This window comes from Contarinia nasturtii, unplaced genomic scaffold (genome assembly GCF_009176525.2).
Source record: "Contarinia nasturtii isolate CC-2019 unplaced genomic scaffold, AAFC_CNas_1.1 Cnas_scaffold_285, whole genome shotgun sequence".
Taxonomy (NCBI): domain Eukaryota; kingdom Metazoa; phylum Arthropoda; class Insecta; order Diptera; family Cecidomyiidae; genus Contarinia; species Contarinia nasturtii.
Genome location: NW_022197640.1, coordinates 3847422 through 3872973, shown reverse-complemented (window position 1 = coordinate 3872973; position 25552 = coordinate 3847422). Strand labels below are relative to the sequence as shown.

Here is a 25552-nt window from a genome sequence, read left to right as displayed (position 1 = left end):
TTGGATAGTAAAACATCAGCGCATACTAAAAATAATGTAGCTTCAAAGTTTCCCAATTCTATTTATGATTTTATGATTCAATTTAGTTTTAGATTCTCAAATGTTCAAAAATAAAGTTTGAAGATTAATAAAAAATAATAATAGGATTACAATATTTTCTGGATATGATTTAACGCCTTTTCGAAGTCTGGCGTTTGTACTCAATTTGAATGTGTCTGAATTTCGCATAAAATGACATCATTTTCTATCAAGCATTTTTATGCTGATTTTGTATATTATCTATTGATTCTTTGGTTTTGATCTATTTAGTTTCAAATTATCGATATATCGTACCGAATTCTAAGGGATAGAATATTTTTTTAAAAAATTTAGAAAGTTTTCAAAATTTTTATTTTCGGATCCAAATATTCATTTTTATGTTCTCGTTTAAAAGTTTTTCTTTTTTTTCAGAAATATTATTCCATTTCAGTAAATAGATAAAAAAGTAAATAGATATTAATTATGTAATTTTAATATAAGGCACATTCAATTTGACCGCAGCAATTGTAATAATATTCTTTTTTTATTGTATGATTTCGATTTAACTTTGTCAATCGTATCGTGCAATTTGCGTCATTTAATTCTAATAAATGGCGACCAGTGAAATTAAAATTCACGGTGTTCATATTGATAGCAAAGCCGATTAAAAATGATAACCAACAACAATGTCATAGCCATTCTGAGTATTCGGTTTCATTAATTTGATATGTTGTACTTGAAATCCGCCAAAAGTAATTTGAGGTGAAAATTCGATGTACTTCATTTCATTGCCGAAGTTAAGAATAATAAAAAAAAAAATAACTTCTGTGAACTTTCTCGTCTGAGCGACCACCAAAATAAAATAAATCGTAATAATTTTGTTGTTTTTACGGCAATGGAATTTATAAATTATTATGGATATATTAAGAGAATAGTCATCAACAGTTATAGCCGAAAAGCTTATAATATTTGTTCACTTTACATTATCATTGATGAAGAATACACAAAAAAATATGGATTCAAGGACCAAAGAAGTCAAATTTAAAATTCGGTTATTGGTAATCCTATTTTTCGAGTTTTTTTTTTCATTTTGTTTTGTCAGCACACGGCCCAAATTCAATTTCTACCTTAGCACATAATTATGCAAATTTTAATTTGGCTTTGTTCCCTACTTTTCAACCACAAGATTTTATCGGAATGAGACCGGGTGGAGTGGGTAATTTGTCGACTTTGCTCTTTTCTCTGAATGTATATGATAATATCAGCTACTTCGCATCTCAATACGTAATATGGCATTCGGCTTCATCGCCCATACTCATCATGTCATCCTGTGTCGTGGGTGGTAAAAATCCACGAGGTGCGCAAATTCTATCGCATGAAATAACAAAAGAAAATGTGCAAAAAGCCTTCAATTGAAACGTGAGTGAACATGGACAACTGAGTACGTAAAGACATCGAACAAAAGTGAAGAATGCGCCACAACGAATAAAGGTACTGGACGTAAAACTTTCTTGTTTTTTTTGCTTGCTTTTGTTTTCTTGTCTGTCCCTGACTTTACTTTTTAATGGTTTTTCGTTGTTCGTTTCTCAGCTCTACCCCATGCGTTCGTGTGCTGATTTGAAAGTTTGAAATGGTTCTTCCATTTGTTGCGGTTTTCATCTTGTTTATATATGGTTTTATTACTACTTGTCATCGATTTCTCGCCTTTTTCTATCAACATTTAATTTCAATGTCGCCATCTTTTATACAACTGTTGTTCCCCATTTTATAAACCACAAGAACCCAATGACGTTGAAATACGATGATAACAATCTTTACCTTATCATCGGATAATGCTCGTGATCTGTGCATTTGTTTTCTTGGAAAAATTATTTTTTAATTGTGTCCGTAAGAATAAATATGGCAATACAAAAACGGATTCTGAAGCACGTTACATGATTCTTTTTACATAGTACCACTCAATACAAACAAAAAATTATGTAACGTTCTTCAGATTCCGTTTTTGTATTGCCATATTTATTCTTACGGACACACATTTTCATTCAAATTTGGCACTCTGATGAAAAGCACTTTAGCCATGTGATAGGTGGTTAATCACCCGATATGATTTTAATAACAAACAATTAAAAAGTATTAATGACTTTCGGTAGAGGTGTCAAACGGACAAATGCAAATGGACATTTGTCGTGTTCTTTTGTCGAAATTTCAGATCAATATTTTGCGAAATGTCCGACTTTAAAATGAAGAAACGTGAAAAAAGGTGGCACTTGAGCATTTTTAGACTTCAGCTTAATATTGTAGCGGAAGTTTGATTTGTTTGCCATTCTTCGATGATATTAAGCCCGCTTAAAAGTGAAGAAGCTATATTTAATTAGAAATGTTGATTCAGTATCGACAGTATTGTGTCTGATGCTGATGCCGATATTTTATTTGAGTTTCGAAATGAAATTCGACGTTTATCTTTTGAATTTGTAAACTTATCTATTTTTCAATGCAATGTTATAGCTTTATGGTTCGCTTTACAAATCAATAGACAAAATGTCTGACAACAATGTGAGTGACAACAATTGATATCATATATCTTGAAAAAGGTTATATTTTATGTTTTCGTCAAGCTCAACGGTTGAGGGTTCGAAATTTGTTTCGATTTATCGAAATAACAAAAGATATTTAAAAAAAATCGATCTTGATATTTTGAGGAGAAAAAAGTACCAAGTTACATAGCTTCTGAGCAGGGGTTGGATTACCCCCCCCCCCCTGGAGAACAGATTTGAGAATTACCCCCTTAGAAATTTCATTTTTTTTTTTTTGAAAAATATTCTAAGGATTTTCGCGAAAAGTGTGAAGACCTTTTTTTGCTCTTTACTTTCTAAAAGGGTAGAAAATACTAAAAGGGGAGAAAATATTCAATTTGGCTAAGGTTTTTTGGGGAAGGAAAATCTTTCAATTTGCTAGGGTTTTTAGAGCCAAATGCTGTGTGAGACACCACCCCCCCCAGAAATGAACTATTCAAAAAAGCATTTTTGAATTTGTGCGAGAACAAATCGAAAAAGTTATCCCTTTACATTTTTGGAAAATTTTGAAATTACCCCCCCTTGGATCGCTAACTCCAGAAGCTATGCCAAGAAATGAAATTAATGGAATTATCGATATATTGAAAATATCTATAGTAGACATGCAAAGGGTGAATGCTATCGGGAAAAGAAATACTTAAAAAAAATGATATTAATTCGAGAATTTGAATTGCAATACCAAAATGTCAGTTCCCCCATTTTGACTGTATGCAAGGTAAGCAATTTTCGAGCAATCACAGCATCTTCTTAGCGTACTTAGTTCAATCAATTTTTGCATATGAATGCATAATATCATTCATCGACAAAGCTTTCGAACTTGAACAGTTGTTTCGTTCATCACGATGGGCAATTCCTTCCTTTTATCTTTTCTTCTGTTTATATGTATACAAACACTTTTGCTAACGCAGATATAAGACATAATGTATCGAGATTTTGTTTGATCCAATTGATTGCTATGGTTATTTCTCTCTCTCTACCCTCCAAATAAATGGTTTGCTGGTAAATACATTTTGTACTTGGATTTTGTTGGATATTTGGTGCATGAATAATAAAACGTACATAGTTCAATCGACAATTTCTCGACGGCAGAAATGTTCGATGTATCAGGTATCTGTGAGTATGCCAATTTGTTTGGTATAAACTTCCATAAAAGAAGCGAGTTTGCAAGCATGAATCGTCATTAAGTTGAATTCTAGTTTGTGCTCAAATATCGGCTAAGCGTGTATCAATCTTTGAGCAATACGGAAATCATAAGAACTTTTATCACAAAGTTAGTCGCCCGAATAGTCTATGGTGGAATGAAGATATAATTTCAATACGAAAATGATCTACCTTTTCACTTGAACTCTTCAAACTTGATTATTTTAATCAAGTATACAAGTAAACTTTTGAAGTTTTACTGGTGTACTAATCCGATTTTGTTAACAAACCGAATTTAATTGGAAATCAGTGCTAAGAAAATGAAATTTGTTTTATTCTTGAGTTTTGACTATTTTTCACATTAATCCATAGTAACTGTATGTTATCAAGAAGCAAAAATGGCGTAAAAGAGGATAACCGTTATCGCCGACAAAATAAATACAAACGTACATAATATTGCCTTTTAAATGTTGACTGTTGACCGTTGATGCTGTTACTAGCTAAAATTTATTGCATTTCGGTGAATGAAAAATGTATAAGGTATTAGTATGGTTTTATCTCTACTGATGGTGAGACAACTTTCAAAGTATCTTCTTTTCATGAATAACAACTTTTACACAGAAACAACAAATTGAAAAAACTATTCTTGGGCAATAAGTGTTTGTGAGTTGAAATTGTTCACGTTGTTGAACAATGAATAAAACGAACTTGTCATACAAAATTTAAAAATTAAGAAAAAAAAATGCACATGTAAGAAATGTCAAACTATAGTTAGGATATGCTTTCTACTATAAAATTCGTCGTTTTTGATTGTGAACTATACAAAGTTGTTTTATCTGTATCCATAGAAAAAGTCATATTATTCAGAAAGTTTTCAAATTTAATAACAATTTTCACTTCCACTTCAATTCACACTTGAACCACACACTATTTCTTTTCACATTTTGTATTTCTCGTTACATAATCCCCTAATTCAGCTTTCGTAATGATTTCCAGTTTGATTGTCACCCATAGCGCTGTAGTGCTCGTCAAACGTTATGTACGAAACATACACAAAGCAATGATTCGGTCTTGGTTTCTGCTTATTTCAACGATGTTGAAAATTTGTTTCATTTTTTTTTGTGGTTACATTTCCACACCGAAATGGTTAGTTCCCTGTTAAGTTTATTCTTTTATTTCTTCACTTCACGCCACAACAATAAAATGCATCTCGACAAATGACTAACACAAAATAAATATTCGAGCCATTTATGTTGGTTGTATTTTTGTGTTTTGTCTGATTTTGAATGGCATGTGTGCGTGTGGATATGTGAGAGATGTGGAACCATATGTGCTTATTATTACAATTGTACATAGTCCGAGTGACTATGTTCAACTTATATGTCACTCGATTGCATTGTGTGTATATTTCATTTTTCTTTTCCGATTTAAAATTCTTTTAATTTCCTCTCGACTGTTACACAGTTCGTCATCGGAAAATCACAACCACAGACAATATGACTGTGCAAAGGACATTTTCGTTAGCAGATTCCATCTTTTTACTATATTGCACTTGAAAAGAAACAAGAATTTTTAGTTTCTTTCGTAAAGGAGATTGTGTTGTGTGGCAAAACGAAGTGGTAATTGTGATTTTGTTTTCGGTATATTTTAAAATCGACAATGATGAGGCTCGCCTCCGGACCAAAACATATGTGACGCTTGGTGGACACCAGCATATATACTTGATAGTTATTATTATCAGTCACTAAGTGTTGCTTTGTCAAATCACTTCAAATTATGTTAGAGAATTAAGGGTTCATTGAAATCTTTTCAATTATCTTTCTTCAAAAAGTCTCCATTGACATATCGCTGAGACAAAACTAGTTGTAAATTTATAATAAGAAAAATATCTTCTTTATTTCAGCACATAAAGCAATTTTCTTTTAAACTTTTCTCAGATTACTTAAATGAACGAAGGTGGAACTTTGTAGCTGTTGAATTCAAAATCGCTCTGAAGACTAACCTATCCCTAATAGAATATTTCGCATTTCAAAGTGTTTCCTTCAACGATAGCAATCCGATAAGACTTTCCACAAAAATTTATCAACTCTTCTCAAATGCACTTGTCACTTCTACTAGTCCAATTTGTTCTACAGCTACCAGTTCTATAGATTGTTGAACACAGAAAAAATTACGAAAGAAATGCAAGGCAAAGGCAAAGGCAAAAATAACAAAGGAGCATGAAGTTTAATTAAAGTCATCAGTGTGTACAATGTACATTTAGTTGAAAGGTTTTTTCTCATATAACTCATGTGACTACGTTTATTTTCTCGCTTTATGGTTGCCACCATTTTGTCTGTCTGTTTTTCTTTGCGATAAAAATCTGGTGAAAACAATACATAATATAGTTTAAGCTACTTTTTTTTTTGATAGTACTTCCACTAATACGTACACGCAGAGTTTTGCTCAGCGCTGCTGCCATCCACAGCATATTAAAATATCTTGCTGAGAATGCGTCGTCTGTCGCATGCGAAGGTAGGTAGCAGTTTTATATCAGAACGAACAACAATACATGCATTGTTCTCTAATCAATCGTTTGAATGTTTTGAGTCACATAATCGTGAAGAGAACAATGCATACATTTTTGTTCACTGTGATGTAAAAACTGCCACGTACCTTCGCATGCGACGGACGACGCATTCTCAGCAAGATATTTTAATATGCTGTGGATGGCAGCAGCGCTGAGCAATACTCTGCGTACACGTCATTGAATGAATATGAATTTGAATTAAATTTTAATTGAATAAAATTGAATTCAGATTGTACAACGTATATTGTATACTTGTGGTAATGCGTCGTATCCTTCGCGACAATGACATGAAAATGTACTAATCGGTTTTAAAAGCTTCTTTCCTGTTACAATTATGCCGCGGACAAATCACAGTTTTGAATTATGAAATTAGTCCGTTCCTTAAACATATCCGCCGCGAATGAAATATCATCCGACAAATTTCTGGCGGACATTATTTGTACCCTTGTAATACAAGGTATCAAATTGCCTGAAATTAATTGCCTTGAACTGCGTAGAAAAGAAGAGTTGCATGCTCTTAATATATTGAATGGTGCAACATCAAACAAAAAAAAAATATGATTTCGAACTCGCCGCAATTATTCGGTAAATTCTATTTTATGTTGGCGTAAACGGTACCGAAATCGGTAAGATTTGCAAATTAATTTGAAATACGTGAAAAGAGAGCAAACTCAAACGCTACCTCAATAGTGAAAAAAGAAAATGAAAAATGACGAAATAAGCATTCAAAGAATAAAACAATTGAGTGGATATGCCATTGGAACATTCTCGAATGTCTGTGTACCAGTTTTTGTTCAAGAATTTTTTTTTGCTCGCTTGTTTGCTTTAATCTCTGTCCGTTTTGCTTTTCTGTTTAATTTTTTTTTGTTTGAATATAACATTCACGAACATTCAGGATCATTACAGTTTATTATCTGTTTTGCCTTTTCGAGTCATTTTCCTTTATTCTTCATATTATTATCATCATTATCAATGAAAACGACGACTATTTAGCATTTTATGTTTGAGCAAATATGATAACACGAATGGTATGCAATCGAAAATGAAGCCCAAACAAAAACAACAAAAAAATTATTAATGATACGCATTTCGATGATGATTGGAAGTCATTGAAGGAAAATGGTAAATACAAATCTATCTCATTTAAACCGAAGCAGCCGCATATAGTGTTGCAGTGCCTCATTCAATATATCAAGATGTATGCGCAGATTCTTTTTCTTTTAAATTAACGAACACAAAGCATTACAAGCTAAGCAGATAAATTATCATTTGATAGAGAGTAAATCTGCAATACTGATAATGAAGTAAGGAGAGAAAAAAACGTGAAAAGCAAATGAAAGGAGCAAAAAAAAAAATTTTCATCGATATTGGGATGAATAATAATGAGATTTTTTTTTTTTAAATAATATACTTCGAGAACAAAAAAGGAAGAAATAAAAACGAAAAACTGTGGAAATTTATTAGTCCGGAGAATCTTTGTTTCCGTTTCATTTCATCTTTGGAATAAACGTAAATTATCTGGTAGCTGCTGACCTCCGATCGATAGGTACAAAAAGAAAACATTTTTTTCTATCGTCTATGTGATGATATTTATTTAGTGCCAATTTCTAGATTTATTTTAACTAAAAAGAAGGTTTGAAGCAATTCCTGTCTGACAAGGTAATTAGTTAAACTTGGGCATAATCAATATTTATTTTACGAAATTCAAATAACTTCATACAACATTCTGGCGAACGTATATACTTTGAATGTTCCTTCATCGAATCAAAGAAGATTAAAAATTGTTTGTATTCGTTGCTACGGGCATTCTTGGATTTGTGTATCTTAATGCCAAATATCAAGAGGTTTAATTTGTTATTCAATTTATGTTATACATGGGTATATATATATTTGAAAATAAATGATTGACTTTTATTACGAAGCATTTAACATATTTCGACCATGCGAACGATTTTATAGAAAATGGAGACTCGTTATTAAATATATGTGGTTAAAAGGGGGAAGACGAAATTGGTTTTCTATATGGTTCTAGTGTTTTTGTTTCGAATTTTTGCATCAAATGATTTTAAAAAGGTATTTTATATTTCAAACTTGAACCATGTCATAATATTCACGAAATATGGCAACGAAATTGCTGCCGGCAATCCAGTCATTAATGCTGAAATGACAAAGTCGTTATGCTATTTAACAGATAAACGAGAGATGTAGAATATTTTTTATAATGCCACGTTTTATGACTTACGGTACCTCTAATGAGAACGTACGAATGTACGTACAAGAGTTTTCAAATATTCAGCTACCGTTTACTGAATTACTATTAGTTTCATTTCTCTTTGGCTTTTTTTCTCTGGAAACGTGAACTCAATCTCAAATACAAATCAACACTGAATGCAACCAGTGTGAAAACACAGCCATTTTATAGCAGAGCAATGAAATCAAGATGAGGTAAGTTATTCAATGAATAATAATAATAATAATATTCATAGCAACATATTTTAGTATGCATGTTTTGTCTTGATATCTCGTTCTAATGACTTTCGTTTTGCATTGAAGAGACCAATACCTCGAGGCCATATGAATTGTCTTTTTATTATTTTTTATTATAATAATGTTTGAGAAATTGCGGATTTATTTGCAGTGGAAAGAAATTTGATATTTAAGAGAAAAACAAAAAACAAAAAACAAAGTCAAATATCAAATAGACACTGGAATAAAACATTGGCATCTATGATTTCAAGCTTTATGTGTGTCATGATTGAGTTTGTCCTTATTCTCCTAATTAATTTTTTGGAATACGAACGAAAAAGAAGTTACGACAGCAAATTGGCACTTTGACACTCGAATAATAAGCCTATTCATTAGATTCATGTAAGGATGGTGCAAAGAAGTCCATTTACGTCGATGTGCTCGAAATGTATTTCGATGTTCAACAATGCTCGGTTGCTTGGTGAGCCGAATCATTAATTTAATTTGACTTACAATGTAAAGCTCTGAAAGATGCACGGCCGTCACCGAATTATATCCTTCAATTATTTTTTGAAAATTCCGAATCAATCGCTGCAACAATCAACAGTTAGTAAGCGTTGGAATTTATCGTGCCACAACTGGAAAATGTCTGTTTCTATTGGTCGAGTCGCCTCCAAAAAAATATACCGTTCATCATCAGAACACCAGACGAGTGCAAAGCCTTTTCAATGCCGAAATAAGAATGAGATGGCAAAGAAAGAATATCGAAATGGCAAAAGAAAGCTTTGCTAATCATTTCCAATTGAATTGAACAGTGGGACGGTTTAGAAGTAACCTTTTCATTAATAGCAAACTGGCCATGGTCTTGGAAATTCTTTGGAAATTTTCGGGTCTCACTATACTATTACAATTAATGTGGTGGTTTGTCACTTTTTGTTTTACATCTGCCTCTCTCCACTTTTTTGTTGATACATGGAATAACGCAACGAATTTGAACGTCATCGTTCGCTTATAATCGGCGTCCAATGAGTAATGAGTAATTGATTGCGAACACCCCATTGTATACATATATACAATACATGTGATTTTCTTTGATTTTTCTGCATCAAATATAATGCAAAGAGGATTGTATTGATACTATCACAAGTTGAGACAAGAAGAGTCATAATGTCTAGACACAAAGCTGTGAAAATATGAAATGCCACTAAGCTCAAAGGTTACATGCTTTTGTTTTTGTTGTATATAACGAACGATATTCATTCCAACCATTCGGGGCCACCATAATGACATTTACGGCAATGCTCAAAGAAAATAAATGTGCAAGAACTGTGATGATATATACAAAGGAGAATCTTAACAACGTAAATGCTGTCGAGAAGTCACCCTTGTGTACACCATATGTATACATTGTATATATACGTTTGAGATGATTTTTTTGGTACGTTTTAACAGCATTTCATCATATGCATGTTTTGATCAGAGTAAAATTGGACCAAAGACTTCGTACATAGCGTACATAATATTTTTACAAAAAAGTATAATATTGAAGAACCCGTTCGATTATACATCCATCCCATACATATTCTTTGATCTCGAATGCATTGTGAGGCACAAAGAGATGTAGTTTCGTACGCAGACAAGATCTAGTCGATGCGATGAGATTGACGCTATTTTCCTCTGTTGTTAACTTTAATTTTTTAAGTAAATATCTTCACAGATAGTCAAATACGTGATGCGTCTATAGAAGAAAGGCACAAAAAAATGGGTTAGAGTGTACATAGAGTGTACAAAAATAGTATCATGAACTTTTCACTTTGAACATAAAATAGAATAACTTTATGAAGTACTATGTTATCTGTTTAAAACGCTACATATCTGTTTGCTGCCATATTCCCTTTGTACTGTGGCTCAGGATATCGTGCATGTGACGAGTAAAAAAAAATCATCTTGCCTCAAGACGAATCACTCCGATTAAAACCGATTTTTTTTACATGTTGGCTATGCAATTTCAAGAATCTTTATGTTTAAATAGATAATAAAATGAAAATTGGAAAAACGACACAGTGATAAGAACAACAAAGGTCCAGCAACAGAGAAATATAGTACGATTGATTGAAATAAGTAATTACCAAAATTGACTATGGTTTCCATGGTTCAGTATCGTACGAATAATCGTCCCATAAAATGGGTTAACAGCGGCGACACTTTCTTCACTTTTTCATGTGTTAGGTTGTGCATCTGTTTTGCGCGTGTTTTTTTTTAAACCGAATATTTGTTTTTGTTTTTTTTTTTTCATTATTTTCTCATAGATTTCATATATTGGCGATGGATTTAAAATGATGGATGGATTTCGAAATTACTCGTCGAAAGAAATCAAACAAAAACAAAGGATTGAAAAAGAGGAAGAAACAGATAAACGCGACGAATGCAAACATGTCAAAAAAAAAAGTTGCTGAAACACATTTTCGCAGATGGTGCAACGTTGTACACATATCAGCAAGGTTCACATAGTTTAACAAAAAGAAATAGAGTGAGAGTGAGAGAGATCATGGTTGGTTCAAAAGCAAAAACGTATGGAATATGCCTTTCGCCACTATTTTTATCGCCGTCAATTTTTGTAAAAATTCCTTTTCCGTTGGTAAGTCTGCCTCAGTTCACACAGCAATCTCTGTTTTTCGCTTTCTTTTTTTGGTTTTCTTTTTCGTTCTTTCTATTTTCTCTCTCTCTCTCTCTCTCCGTTAGCACTTCTTCTAATTTCTCTCTTGAGCTACTACGACGAATATAACGTTATGCAAACAGTGAACAGTCATCGAGATTGTTTCACACCACGCTGTAAGGGCTTTTATGTGGTTCAGGCATATACACGGCGAATGTTGCATATCTCGTATGTGAAAGATCGAAAAAATAATGTTTAGCTTAATCAAATTTTCACTTTGTAAGCACAGAATCATTTTAAACTATACGACACACAGCATGTACGAAGACGGTAATACTTAAAATGAACGAAATGAATCAAAGGCCAAACCAATGAACGTTTTTGGTCGGTTTGCAATCCATGCGATATCGATGGGAACAAAGACGTTGAAAAAAAATGCAATGAAATATTTACGAAAGTTGTTTTACGGAATCGAATGAGGAGAAAAATACTAGCGCTGCATACCCACGGATCACGCATTCCAATGTTCTGCATGTATTGTACTTTTTTTTTTCTCTCGAAATTTTCGTTTGGATGTTTTGCAGTAAACTTCACAAGATATTTTGTTCGAACTACTCATGCATGCACTTGATGTGTTAACATTGTTTTGCTGTCTGACGCTTCTTGATAATTCATTTAAATTTCACTCTTATATAATGTCACTAGCACATCATGCTCATTTTCTCTCTCTCTCTCTCTCTCTCTCTCTCGTATATTTACAAAAATTAGATCGATTCCACAGCTATCCGAATACATAGCTGACATAATGGTAATACAATGGATTGGCATTTTACTATGTGCTCACAAGACTAGGTTGAACTAGAGATATGGTCGAGTGTGTCCAGAAAGAGCTAATGTTGCACTTGGTCGAGGTGAAATGAAGAAAATTATGGAAAATACCATTTAATTTTTTTATCTTGACATGACTCGAATGAGAACGACTTCATTCATACACCAAATTCAAGAAAAATCATTTTTTCAGTTGCAATTAAGCTATGCAATCCTTTAAACTTCAATTTATGTGGGTTTATGCATATTTACGAAGTATCAACCAGAGTGTCGATCACTTACCAGTACAATAAATAATTTTAAATCGATAAAAGTCTTACCTCCTTCGTCAGTCATCACGAGCACAGTTGTAGCTGGACCTGGTCCCTCTGGGTTGAATACTTGCAATGACACAAGATATTGTGTGTAGGTTTCCAGGTTATGAATTTCGTGGCTCTGGAAAAATAACAAACAAGAAATTAAATCATTGAATAAGTTATAAAAATTTATATATGTGTGAGAGTTTTTTTCTTCATTGAACTAACAACAATATTATGCAGTGTAAACTCACTCGCGATTGCACACAAACTCATTTGCGAAATTATATACGAAATGCAGAGAGAAAAAAAAGTATTTCTATTTTATAAGTTCATTTTTTCAAATGTATTCTCTTGCCGTACAATTATGAAAAGCTACGATGAGTGTTTACTTGTTTGTTTTCAATGCCGTCGACGTTCATTCTTTATTCATATTATTAGAATTTTTTTGTTGAACTTTGAAATATTCGCAACGCGTGTGATCACTCTCATTTTACTTCCGATGAAAAGAAAAACTAGATTTTTTTTAGCAATTTAATATTATGATGAAGAGTAGAAGTTGTGCAAAGGAATTTAGTCGTATCTAGTTCGCTATCAGTATGTTTGAAGTGTACTTCATGTTACGCAAACTAACTTGGCGGAAATCTCAGTTCAGTGTGGGCTACAAAAATGAAAATCAAGTTGCACGTACATCTAATGATGGGAATGTGCATCTAATCTACAATTGAATTTATGAAATATGAAACAATCCCAAAGGAGAATCTTTCGAAGTTCTGACGATTCCTTTTTCAGTTGCACCGGTGTAAAAGTGTTTGTATACAATCCACAATTTAGCGTAGAACACTTCAACTTGTTCAATACATTGCATCAACTATTCCATTCAATTCATGTTCAACACAAAAGAACGGCAACCGATGATATTCTTGTGAAAAGCATTCCCAGTCATTCTATGCTTGAAAATCCGGACTATGCTGATTCAGCGCTTTGTGGGTGAAAAAAAAAACACTGCTCTATTTATTGTGCTTACTTCCAAGTGATTTCCTTTTGCATTGCAAAAGGTGTTAGGTATACGACGAAAAAATAAAACCAGATCACATTCACACAAACAATCTTTCCGTTGGCTGACATCCGATTTGAATCTCATGTCGCATTGATCCATTTGCATTCCAGCTTGTTTATCCCATCTTTTATGTCTGTGTTTCGAGTACATGCAGTGCAACAACAAGAACAAAATCAACACAATGACTCGGTGTGTGCATTGTTCATATTCGAAGGGTCTACTTGCAAAAACGCGCACATAGATTTTGCTAAGGTGTTCCCAGTGAAAATGAGCTATTTGTACGAAAATGCATTCACCGGTTTGTTACCTTCAATACAATTAGGGTTTTATTATATTGCTAAAAGTTTTCTTTTTCAATTTACATACTAAATAGGAAAGTAACGAGTAGCGTTACAACAAGAAAAAAAAAACATACACAAAATTATACGGTGTAAAGTATAGAAGCTCGAAATATAAACACACACACACCAAGCAGCAGATTTTGTGTTTGGATACGAATGGATTGAATTTTCTCTATGTGTTTGTGCTTATTCTGTATGTATTTTCGTTAACATTGTTTGCTAGAAAAGTTTCGTCAAGCGAGATGTATATAGAAGAGAACGACCGAATGCTGTTTATTCTGATCTTATCTTTGGCAGAAATGAAAATAAAAATTATTATAAATAAAAAAAGCAGTCGACTTGACCGAAAGCACATTTTATGTAATATGAACTTCATCGTGCCGAAACAGTATTACGGTTATATTTCGATATTGCCACGGTTCCATGATTTTTTTTGAATAAAAGAAAGATACCACGAAGAAAACACATAAAAAAAAAAAACAATATGAAAACGGATTTGAAAGCTAAGCCGACAAAAATCTTGAAAGTAGCAACCGAGTGCTACATGTTTTCCTGAACTATGTGATTATTGTTTTGAATTTAGTTTTCTCAACTTCGTTTTTATGCACTTAAATGAAAAATATTATCAACCTGGTAGAATGTATATGTAACTAACTTTGAAATATCAAATACAGCAACCAAAATCGATTTCTTTTTCTTTTATCGAACGATTTGAAAAGTTATCTCTTGTTTTCTGTCAATTTTCATTCAATATTTCAAATATTATATACCACTTTATTTAACGTAAAGTCCAACGAAAACGTACATTTTCAGTAGATAAGAAGGCATGTTCATGACAGAAGATTGAATGAATGTACAACATTGTTTATGAACAAGCAAAATCAAAAAAAAAAAAAAAAAAGACTGCCAGTAAGTAAATTAAGGTACAGTGATCTTTTTTTGTGTGCGAATCCACGCCAACCGTCAGACTACACCAAACCATTTGCATAACTTAAACTTGAATAATTGCAACTTTATTTGCTCACTTAATGTCACTTGTACTATGCAGTATGCCCCGCCATAACTATGATTATAACTAAGTTAATTTTCGTTGTATTGTACTTTAAATGAACAGGGGCCGCAATCGAATGCGAATATGGATGAGAAAAATGGTAAATTCAAAGTTTTGCGTATTTCGAACGCATTGTTCGGAACAATGCCGAATGGAATGCGAATGCAAAGCAAAAATCAAGACTCCGATTTTTTTTTTTTTTTTTTTTTTTGTACTTTTCGATTCAATCTTTAAAAGAGGTGCACAGCTTTTCACATTGTCTGATTTCCATTCAAATATCTTTAATATAAATATTGATTTTTTTTATGAGCAAATATTATATGATTCATGCTATATGGAAAACCGAGTGCCCATCGCGGAAAGATGAAATGCGAGAGACACAGAGAAGTAAAACGGAATGAAACTTACATTTCGTATATAGATCGGATTTTTTTCTTTTGCATAAGACGAGAAAAAAAACGAAATATGCACGAAAATTTCGTAAAACTATTTCCACTTTTAACAAGAGAATTCAAAATTTGATATGCAAATAATAAAATTGGAATTGTGGAGCGCACATCGCACATTATTCGTTTTGATTATGCATGTATGCAATGATTGAAAGACGGAAGAGAAACGATTTTCTTATTGAGCTATCAAATTAAAATTTGATGTGATAGATTCGCTCTTGATGCTCCCAAATTGTTTTACTCATCTTATGAAGTTACGAAGAACCCAATGGGTTAACATCACACATTCAATAAAAATGACAATAAAAAAAAGGTTTCTCATATTTTTCGACTTTTGTTTTCTTTTTATTGTAAATTGAACTTATGTGCAGTAATATTTGTGATATTTTATTGTTTTAAAACTCACCTCAACGCTGCTGTCTCTTATATAGATCTCTTCGGTTGTGTCATTGTGCCTCTCACGGACGCGGTACGTTATGCGATAGCCAAGGAATTCGCCTAATATTGTATCGGCCGGCGGCGGTTTCCATGATATGTAAATCGAACTAGACGATGTATTGTGGGCGATAGTAGTTATAGGGCGTCCAATGGGAACTGTAAAATAGAAATAATAACAGATTTTAGATCAAATAAAAAATTACGTTAATTCGAATACATTGTGTAGGCGTACATTATCCATTAATCTTCTACAGTGGCGTGGACGATTTGAAATGAGTATTCAGAAAGCAAGCAAAACAAATTCAAAGAGTGATTTCTTCTAACATTGTCTTAACTTCGTTCACTCAAATGTATTTATTTAGTCAAAGTTTTTTTGAGTATTCTAAGGTAATAATAACAATGGAAGAAGAAGAATCTAAAATCAACAACATGTCTCCCCTTGCAGTCAGGCAAAAAGCTTGCATGGCCGAGTACAATTAATACACTAATGAAGGTTTTGTTTATTATTTTTTCTCGCAAAATCTTTTAACGATTTAACTTAAGCGTATTTGATTGTCACTAAAATTCTCCTGATCGGAATTGAAAGAAACTAATTTGAAATTATTTGAGATATTCCCTTTCTTGAATTTTGAATCTGGATATTAAAGAAAGCTTTTTTGTCAATGAAACCAATTGAAATAAATTGACAAAATACCCAATTCAAAACTGTAAAAAAAGTGAAGGACCAAGTTCACATGATTAAAAATTTCGATTGATTTGCATTTGTTTCGATTAACTTCCCGTCGGCCAACATTCGAGGTAAAAAGAATCTACTGAGTGGTAATTTGATGTGCTATTGCAAAACCAAAATATGAAAAGTTTCTTTTTGTAATTATGTCGGTTGGAATGCACGTCCTCACATTCGTCTAATTTAATCTTGCCATGCATCATGTATTCATTTATGCAGCACACAATTTGTCGATAGCATTGTACGTTTATACTGAAGCGCAGTTTTTTTCGGGAATCATTGTGGCTCTTGGCTGTAAACGGCAATAAATCACATCACGTTCGCTCTTATATATCTTTTAATATTCAGTTTTATGTGTTTTTCATTCGATTTATGATTTATTTCAAATATATCCACAGTTTTATAGCTGTAAGTATGGCTTTAACTCCGGGTGTAGATAAGTGTCTCTTTTCATTTTTTTTAATATATGGACAGATGTATGCACTGTGTAATGCAACGCAGGCACATCGCTTCTCAAGCTACACTAGCTGAAATTTTTTCGGGAAATGCTGGTGTGATGCCATGCATTATAATATAAGAAATACCGTTTTTTTGCTCAGTTGGCGCAGCGTGCTTTTTTCATATTTAACGTTTTTTTTTCTTCTTCTTCTTTAAAACTTGCAGTTGGAATTTTGTTATTGGTAGCTTTGTGTGTGAATATAATACCGAACCTCCCGCCTCCAACTTACACCCGTGATCTGGGTAAAATGCAGACTGCACATAGTTTTGTAATACACACAATAGATAATAGAAAAATCATGCGTGAATGCTGAGCTCCACTTTTACTTAAACGAAACTGAAGAAATTAGTTATTTGTTTATCTGTAAGAGTGTTTTCAAGCACACGTGTGCTGCATTTCAATAATAAATTTTTTTAAATTAAAATTTATTCTGCTCATTTTATTGGAAAATTCCAACTCGCGTAGATTGGATACCCATTTTTTCTATTTTCGTTTTGAAAATGTGTAATTGGTTCAAGTTTCGACGAGGTTTTATTGATGATTGCTGAGAGTGATGCTGATCCATTTTTGAAACCATCACAGTGCAGTATATCCTGTATAGTGTAAAATATGGATTGACATGAAATGCAAATACAAGCGATTTTGGCTTATATGGAACATCCACAGGTACAAGTGTACATCCTTGTATATGGCACTGCAAATAGTGGTATCGAAGAAGAAGAAAATTCTGCATGAAAACATTACCACCGTTACCTAATACCAATAAGCAATTGAATGGAAGTGAGCGCGCGTGTATATGAATACATATGTAGTTGACTATGTGCCAAATGCGCGTTCTAGCGCCAAAATGCATTACGGTGTTGGTGCAATAGCACAGCTAAAAGAAGCATATTATTTTTAAATTTTCGGATTATAACAAATGAGAACTAAATGTAATGCAGCACACGTTTACAGGTATAGTCAATTCAATAGATGGAAATACAGAGCTCAAGCCCGGGCGTCAGTAATAGCTCCAAAGTTGATGGCTGCGAATCGAATGTAGAAAAAATGTAATGTGTTTTTTTTTTACACCTTAATGGTACCGACTTATTCGTGCACATTTTTACGCGGGATTTTTTGGCATTGACTGATTTTTTTTTTCTTTTTGTAATTGTTCGCAAAATTTTGCCACTAGTTTCCCGTGTTCTATTTTTAAAAAAAAGTTCTCTTTTTGCAAACTGTTTCGCCAAATTCATCGTGGTCTTTTTGCTTAAAATAAAAGGAATGTTTTATGACTATAATACTTTTATTTCGTGTTTTTTTTGTAACTTGAAACTTAGCTACCACCTTCTGTACTCAAAATGGGTCAAACACACAGCAACCAATCCAAATCGTATGGCATTTCTTTCAAAATTATCGCATTGTAATAGGCGAAAATACAATTGTAATGTCTGTATTTGGGTGCTGTGTGAAGTTGGGTAATTTATTAACCTTACGATAGATATATTTGAACCTTTGCGCGCATACTATTTGGCCATTGCTTTTGATATGAAATCGTATGGTACATTAGCGTTATTCTCGTTTTGTTAGCCAAAATTGTTATAATTTAGTGAAAGGTGCATATATTCAATTCGTCTCGTTAACACCGCTCAAAGTTTGTGGACGCCCAGCTGTGAGTGGAATGAATTTTCACTTCGTAGCCACATGAAGGATGTACGTGTGACTTGGGTGTGGAAATGTAAGTTCGCTTGATTCCTGCTTTATGTCTCTCTATGTGTGTTTTTTTGCTTCCGATTCTCTTCTTTATCCGCACTTTCAAATGCACATATTTAACATAGTGCTGCTAAAATGTGTTCGTTCGTTTATTCGCCAAAAATGTTTATGATTCAACCGAATGCGAATATCTTGGCGAGATGAAGAATAACGTGATCAATTTTAAATATTTCTCATCGAATAAAGCACGGCTCATTTAAACGAATATGAAATGGTTGCATTATTCTTAAGCGCATTATGTTAAAGCGTATATTCACCACTGCGTGTACCATTTTGCGTGTTGCGAATACTTTGAATTACATAAATTGTATGTACTGTACATATAATTTTAATAAAATCGATTGCAGTAATAAATCGATTTCACACTCCTGTTTCTTCTGCTCATCCGCTTCATTAAGCGACTTTATCATTCAATTCGTTTAATAGCATAACTACCAGCACACCATACTCGGAGTTACAAAGCTGCGACAGACACCAGTTCTGTTAACATTTTCGGTATTCTTCATTAATGTAATCATTTTCATTGCTAATTGCATGTTGACTTTACCGTCTAAAATCAAATATATCTATTTTCTTGAGTTTTCGCAATACGCTATGGTCTGACCATTCTCCGTTATCATGTATTTTAAGAACAATAACCATAGTATTTCGAATGTTGATCCAATGAAAACGAATAGCATCTACACTAAAAAAAACTCTTTTACTCCTCTCAGATACTATTGTTTTTATTTCCTTCTGGAATGCACTAATCATGTTATGTACTTCATTCAATTTGTGATATTGAGCACAACGAATTGCTGACTGATTTTTTTGTTATTCACGCATTATGTTACAAGCATTGCATAGAACTTGAAATTGCACATTTGATAAATTGATATGTCATTTTTATATCCACACAATGTATACCATGCATCGATTGCAATCGATTTCAGTAATTGTTCTATTCTATTTTGCAGACAAAAAAAAAATGTTGCTAGCTAGATTTGATTGCTGCGTCTAAATGGATCTTGATAATCATTTTTTCTTTCATGAGATTGATTCATTTAGGTAACCGATGTTATCAAGTACATGTTAAACTTTCAGTTTAATTGCAGCTGTGCTCGTTTATTATAAAAAATGAAAGGCAAAACTTTTTTTTTCTCCATTTTCCGTCTGCAGCTATATCGCGTGACAAAAATGTTAAGTCGTCGTTCAAATTTAAGAGAGACAAAGAGGTGGAGGCAGAGGAGAGAGTGGGAGAATTTAAACGCACACATTCAAAAGTAAACTTTGGAACATAAGGATGAGAGTTGCAATGAATGGAGCATGGATGGAGATTTTTTTTAACGAAAATGGCAAATATTTGGATTGTTTTTTTTTTATTTTAATTTTCGCTACTTTTAGTTCAAACATTTGAAATCATTTTGTTTCACAATTTAATGCGTAGACGGTAGTTGGTCCGAAGGAGAAAATGTACAAAATGGAGGTAAAAGTCACAAAAATTCCCATTATTCGATAAAATATTATTATTATGATTATTGTGATTTCAGTTTCAACGGTTCTTTTTTCTTCTTCATCATCTTTTCGTTAGCATTTGTATTAACGTATAATTCCAAATGACTATTCCTTGTGCTTCTGTGTCACAAGCGAGATGATGTCTTTTTTTCGTTCCTAATTTGAATAGCATTTGTTTTACGGAAAAGGAAATATAAATTAAGTTAAGCTCGACAAGGGTGTGAGATTGTCGCTCTTCTTTAGTCGCCTTTTATTCATTTTTCATTAGCTTTGTATGCACGCACACACCAACACTTTTGAATGGTTGAATTTGAATCATAGTACAAAAATTAATGAGCGGATCGTGGCCTCCGTCTACGCTGTCGTTGGTTCAAATCCATTTTACAGCGAGATTTAAAATTTCTCTCTCATTTTTTTGGCATTTTATTCATTTTTATTACTTTTGCTTTCGTGCGTGAACCACACGACTTAGGTTGGGAATCATCATCATAACTTGGCATCCGACTTTACAGTCATTTATTTTCCTCGTTAAATCAAATGATTCTAATTTTGATCGAATTGAAAACTATGAAAATTTATTTTAGTCAAGATTTTTGCTCTTCGGAATAACTTAACTGTATACAGTTTACATCTTTTGCTGAGATTCAAATTAATTTATGGTAAAATTTCACGTAGAAAATTGGAGACAATATTATTTTTCGGGATTCTTTTTTTATCACAAAGGACCGCATCTTTTGAAAATGAAACAATCTGCTGGAAAAAAAACTCAAATATGTAGCAAATCATTGTGAAATGAAATACAGTGTGGTAGGTTCATATCGGTACTTCGTGATAATCATGTAATCACGCAAGTATGTTTCGCCAGAAGCTTGAGCGCCGATTTCTCAATCAGAACATTTTGCAGGAAATAAAATCTATTCCAGAACATAAGCTAATTTAACTCTCAACCATAGACATGTTTTCGATAGAATTTTTGTCTTTATTATTATGTTAATTTCATATGCGGATGTGTGGGTGGAATCACATTCAAGTGATAAAAAGGGAGCGAGTTTATAAAGTCATCGTATTTTGTTGGGGACTGCCCTTTGCAAGCTGTTCAGATGCACGGCAAAAGAAAATAAAAACAAACGAAATCAAAAGAGATGAAAAATTTGGTTTTTCCGCTCACTTCTCTCTTGTGTCATGGCACGTCCAAAATTTTATCTCGTTACATTTAAGTCATTCAAGCATTAATATGCTTCGCACAAAGTACAACCAAAACGATATATTTAAGTGGTGTATTTCATTTGAACGCATTCGAAAAGTGTACATGTATATATATAATATGTATATGTATTCATCGCACATCCGCTTCAGTAGAGTTTGATACGCGTCCAACCCATCTGCTTTGAAAATCTGAAACTCACGCGTCAAGTGGTAAAAGTGAACTAAACGCAATTTAAAATGAAATATACACAACGACATCAAACGACGCCGCACCAACCATAGTGAAGGAATATCAACAGGACTTTGTCTCTATCTCCTCTCCCCTTCTATCTCTTTCTTGTTCTTTTGCTGACACTGATACATATATGTGATGAAGCACTCAATGCAAAAACAGTTTTTGCTCGTACGCGATACCAAAATCAAAAGCTAAGAGTTACGACAAGAAAAAAAAAATAATTGTTCAATGTTTTTTTTTACTCCTCGTAGAATGATGGTATGTTTTTGTGCTTATTTGAATAGAGCGACCTTAAACAGTGGTGTCATTCAATGCAACCATATGTTGTCTCTGTACAGTATGTGCGACACTGTGTATCTACAATGAAGATAAACGAAAATAACGGAAAAGTGGCAATAACAAGGCTAAATGAATAGCCGCGTCGGATGTGTGCATGAGATGTTGTCTATTTCAAAATTAATTTTCAACCAGTGACCGAAGCTCCCTTTTTGTCTTGAATTTCCTATGCCTTTATCCGGTCTTAGCGGCATACACTTTGTTCGTGGATCCAATGTTAGATTGAAGTGTATATGTGTGTAGTCATTATACACTGTATGCAATATGCACTGAACGTAAGATTTTTCATTCCAAGCACATCAACATTCATAATAATTCTTTGCTTTGAACTAACCGTGGACCAGCATTAAATATTTTCTCAAATACAGCACAAAACATAGATATGGGCCCGATAAACGAGCGTCTGGCAACTAAAATCTGACCATTTTACGTGGCCATTCTTGTCTTCATTATTCATTTATTTCGCTGACTTTATTTATTCTCTTACATCGGGAAAAAAAGAAGATGAAAAAAGGCAAAGACAAGCGAGACGACTAACTTCATTTTTAATTACGTTATGGCATCTTTTTTGCGTGGTAAGCCATTCTCTGTACAACAATTTTACTTCAATATAAGGGCAGTTAAAATTAAACAATTTACGTTCACGTCCACTTTTAACTTCGTTTGAGTGTATAAAAAAAGAAGATAGACGAGGTATGGCAAAAGATGAAATGAACACCGTGTTTGCTAGCAAAGTACACATTGCCGCTTGGCATACATCTTCATATAATGTATACCTAATTCATAGAAATTAAAATTGCTTAAACTTTGATGATGCCTAATTTATGTTCTTACCAGAAATTATCGTCGATAGACTTGGCGTTGAAAGTGACTGAAACAATTTGAAATCGATTTCATGCAAATGGTACGTTTATTTTTTGTTTAAATTTCGTTCCATTTCAATTATATATTGTTCGAGCTTGTCTGTGAGTACGCATGAGAAAAAATTCTTATTAAGTAATTCGGAAAAGTCCATTCTATAAATTTTAATATTTTAATTTAAAGTCCATTCTAGTGTAAAAAAGAGATAAAAAAGTCTTCACTTTTCCCGAGAAAATCCTCAGCAAATCGAAAGACTTTTCCAAACCTCAAAGGAAATAATAAACCAACATCTATGAATGTACAGTGTTTTTTTTTAATTTTTTACGTGTCTAGTGAAAAGTTTGAAAATGCAATACCTTGGAATTCTTAGTCTAAAATTTATAGTTAATGGTTATTATTCATTCATTTGCCATTTTCTCTGTAATCACAAAACGTGTACTGCTTTTGTTGGTGACATTGTCTCTTATTTTTAATTGCTTATGTTCTACTCTGTTTTTGCTTTTATTTAATATGGCTGCGTCTTTTCTCAAATGCAAATTGAATTCAATGTAAATAGAATAAAGAACGTTGTGTTACATTTACTTTTAATTGTTTCCACAAACTATTACGTTAATATTTTATAATGTATTTCCGTGTATTTCTGATTGAAAATGAAGTTGCCCCATGACGTCAATAATGTACGCATATAGGTTTGTTTGATTTTGACACTTCACAAATAGACTTTGCATCTAAGAATTCTTTTTAAATTTTCCATATTTTTTCTTTTCTAAGGAAAATTTTTAAAAATACCTTTTTATATTTCTTTTGTTCGATTTACATGCGTCTTTTTTTCGATGTAATGGAGGGTAGATTGGAACATACACATTTTTATACCTCCTGCTATGTATTGGCATGGAAAAATGATTCGTTCGCTTTGCTGGCTTATCGCTCAACTATTCTGGCATTGTGATTTCGTAATAATAAATCATTTTTTATTTCACGTCGCGTAAAAAAATTAAATCAGACGAAATAAAAATGGAAAAAAGTGCAAACAGTAGTGGAGCGGATTACATTCATTGGATCAGGTAACAAAATCACAACGCCATCTTACAACGTCTGAGTAATCTCAATGTTATCTATAGTTTTGCTAAAGAATTTGTTGAATTTTAGTTATTCAGCGTAAAAAAAGAAATTATTTTCACGAAGTAAAAATATATGCCTGTTTTTCAAAGTGATGCTACCAGCAAAATGTGTGATAAAACTTCTTGATAAAATGAATCTATTAAGTTGTGAAATAATGGGCTTCACCTAAATCAACCATATTGAATAAACCAAATAGATGGCCCAAGGTGCGTGAATCCATGACAAAAACTGTGAAGCAAATAACAAAAATTTGGTCCCAGGGGCATCGAACTAGTGTTTTCATACAATTTCAAATCAGATTCTCTAACCACTAACTCCTCGCGCGAGGAAGAAGAAGAATCAGAAGAAATATGCAAACGAAATAGTAAAAACACGTGTCAGAAACAGACGGAAATAAATACGAAGCAATAACAAAATTTGTGACAAAGCCATTGCAAGTAGGTAAATGTAAAGGAAATGCGGAAGCGTTGGAACGGCAGTGCGCAACACAGTTTAAATGATATATAGTTTTATTACGCGATATGCGTTGATATTATTGCCGATTCTGTGTTGTCTACGTCTCATTCGTGCTTCATGCTTCGTGCATGTGATATACGTTGGTGAGCTTATCTATGAAAATTAAATGGCTGTCTTGCACGGCTTGCACATTTTGTGGTGCAAAGAGAAACGTTTGGTGAATTCGGAAAGATAACAACATCACATACATCCAGCGAGAAAAAAAAAAATACCCACCCAACAAACACTATGAGATTCTTCTGAAAATATGTTTTATACACGTCGGCAGCGAAATTCCATTTGTGATTGTTTTGTAAACAATTTTGCAGTGATAAAATGACACTATATGTCTATTCGCAGCCTCAACTATGCTGTTCAGATTGTAATTTTTCAGTGAAGCATTGCTAAGCATTCAAGATATGTACGTGATGCGATTTTATCCAAAAGAATATAAATCTCGAAAAAAAGTCCCATCCACATTAATGCGAGAAAGATAATATTTACCAAAAAAAAAAGAGAAAAAACCATGTTACCTAATTCCTTTGCAAAAAAAAGAAGGCTTTGAAAAACATTTGTTATGTACACGCGCTTGTTGTGGCAATAAATTAATTAGTGTTTATGAATATATCGATGAATCATCGACGATGATTCAATTTTTCGTTTCTTTTCAACCCAAACTTTCTTTCGTGTTGGTTTTTTGCATTAAAATTTTTGAATCGAAACTCTTAATACTCAAAGAAAATTTCTGAAACATATGATCATCAATCAATGTCATCTATAGGACTTTGTACATTCATAATTACAAGTCCAACCGAATTGATAGAATAGCATGAGCATGAAACCCAATAATTATTTCAAGTAAAATACCAAGCATCTGTGGGTGGTGGCATGCAACCCATGTAACTCACGCTTGATTCGGATGGTTTTGAATTTGCGGTCA

General features: G+C 33.0%; 1 protein-coding gene across 8 annotated transcripts in view; it reads right to left on the bottom strand.

The window, feature by feature from the left end:
• LOC116337745 (tyrosine-protein phosphatase 99A) overlaps positions 1-25552 on the bottom strand; it is a 147026-nt gene that overhangs the window by 21979 nt on the left and 99495 nt on the right. For all 8 annotated transcript variants that reach the window (XM_031762590.1, XM_031762591.1, XM_031762588.1 and 5 more), the window contains 2 exons: positions 15854-16041; positions 12571-12685 (listed from right to left, as the gene is read on the bottom strand). In XM_031762590.1, the coding sequence (XP_031618450.1) occupies positions 12571-12685; positions 15854-16041 (303 nt within the window). The remainder of the gene's footprint in view (positions 1-12570; positions 12686-15853; positions 16042-25552) is intronic.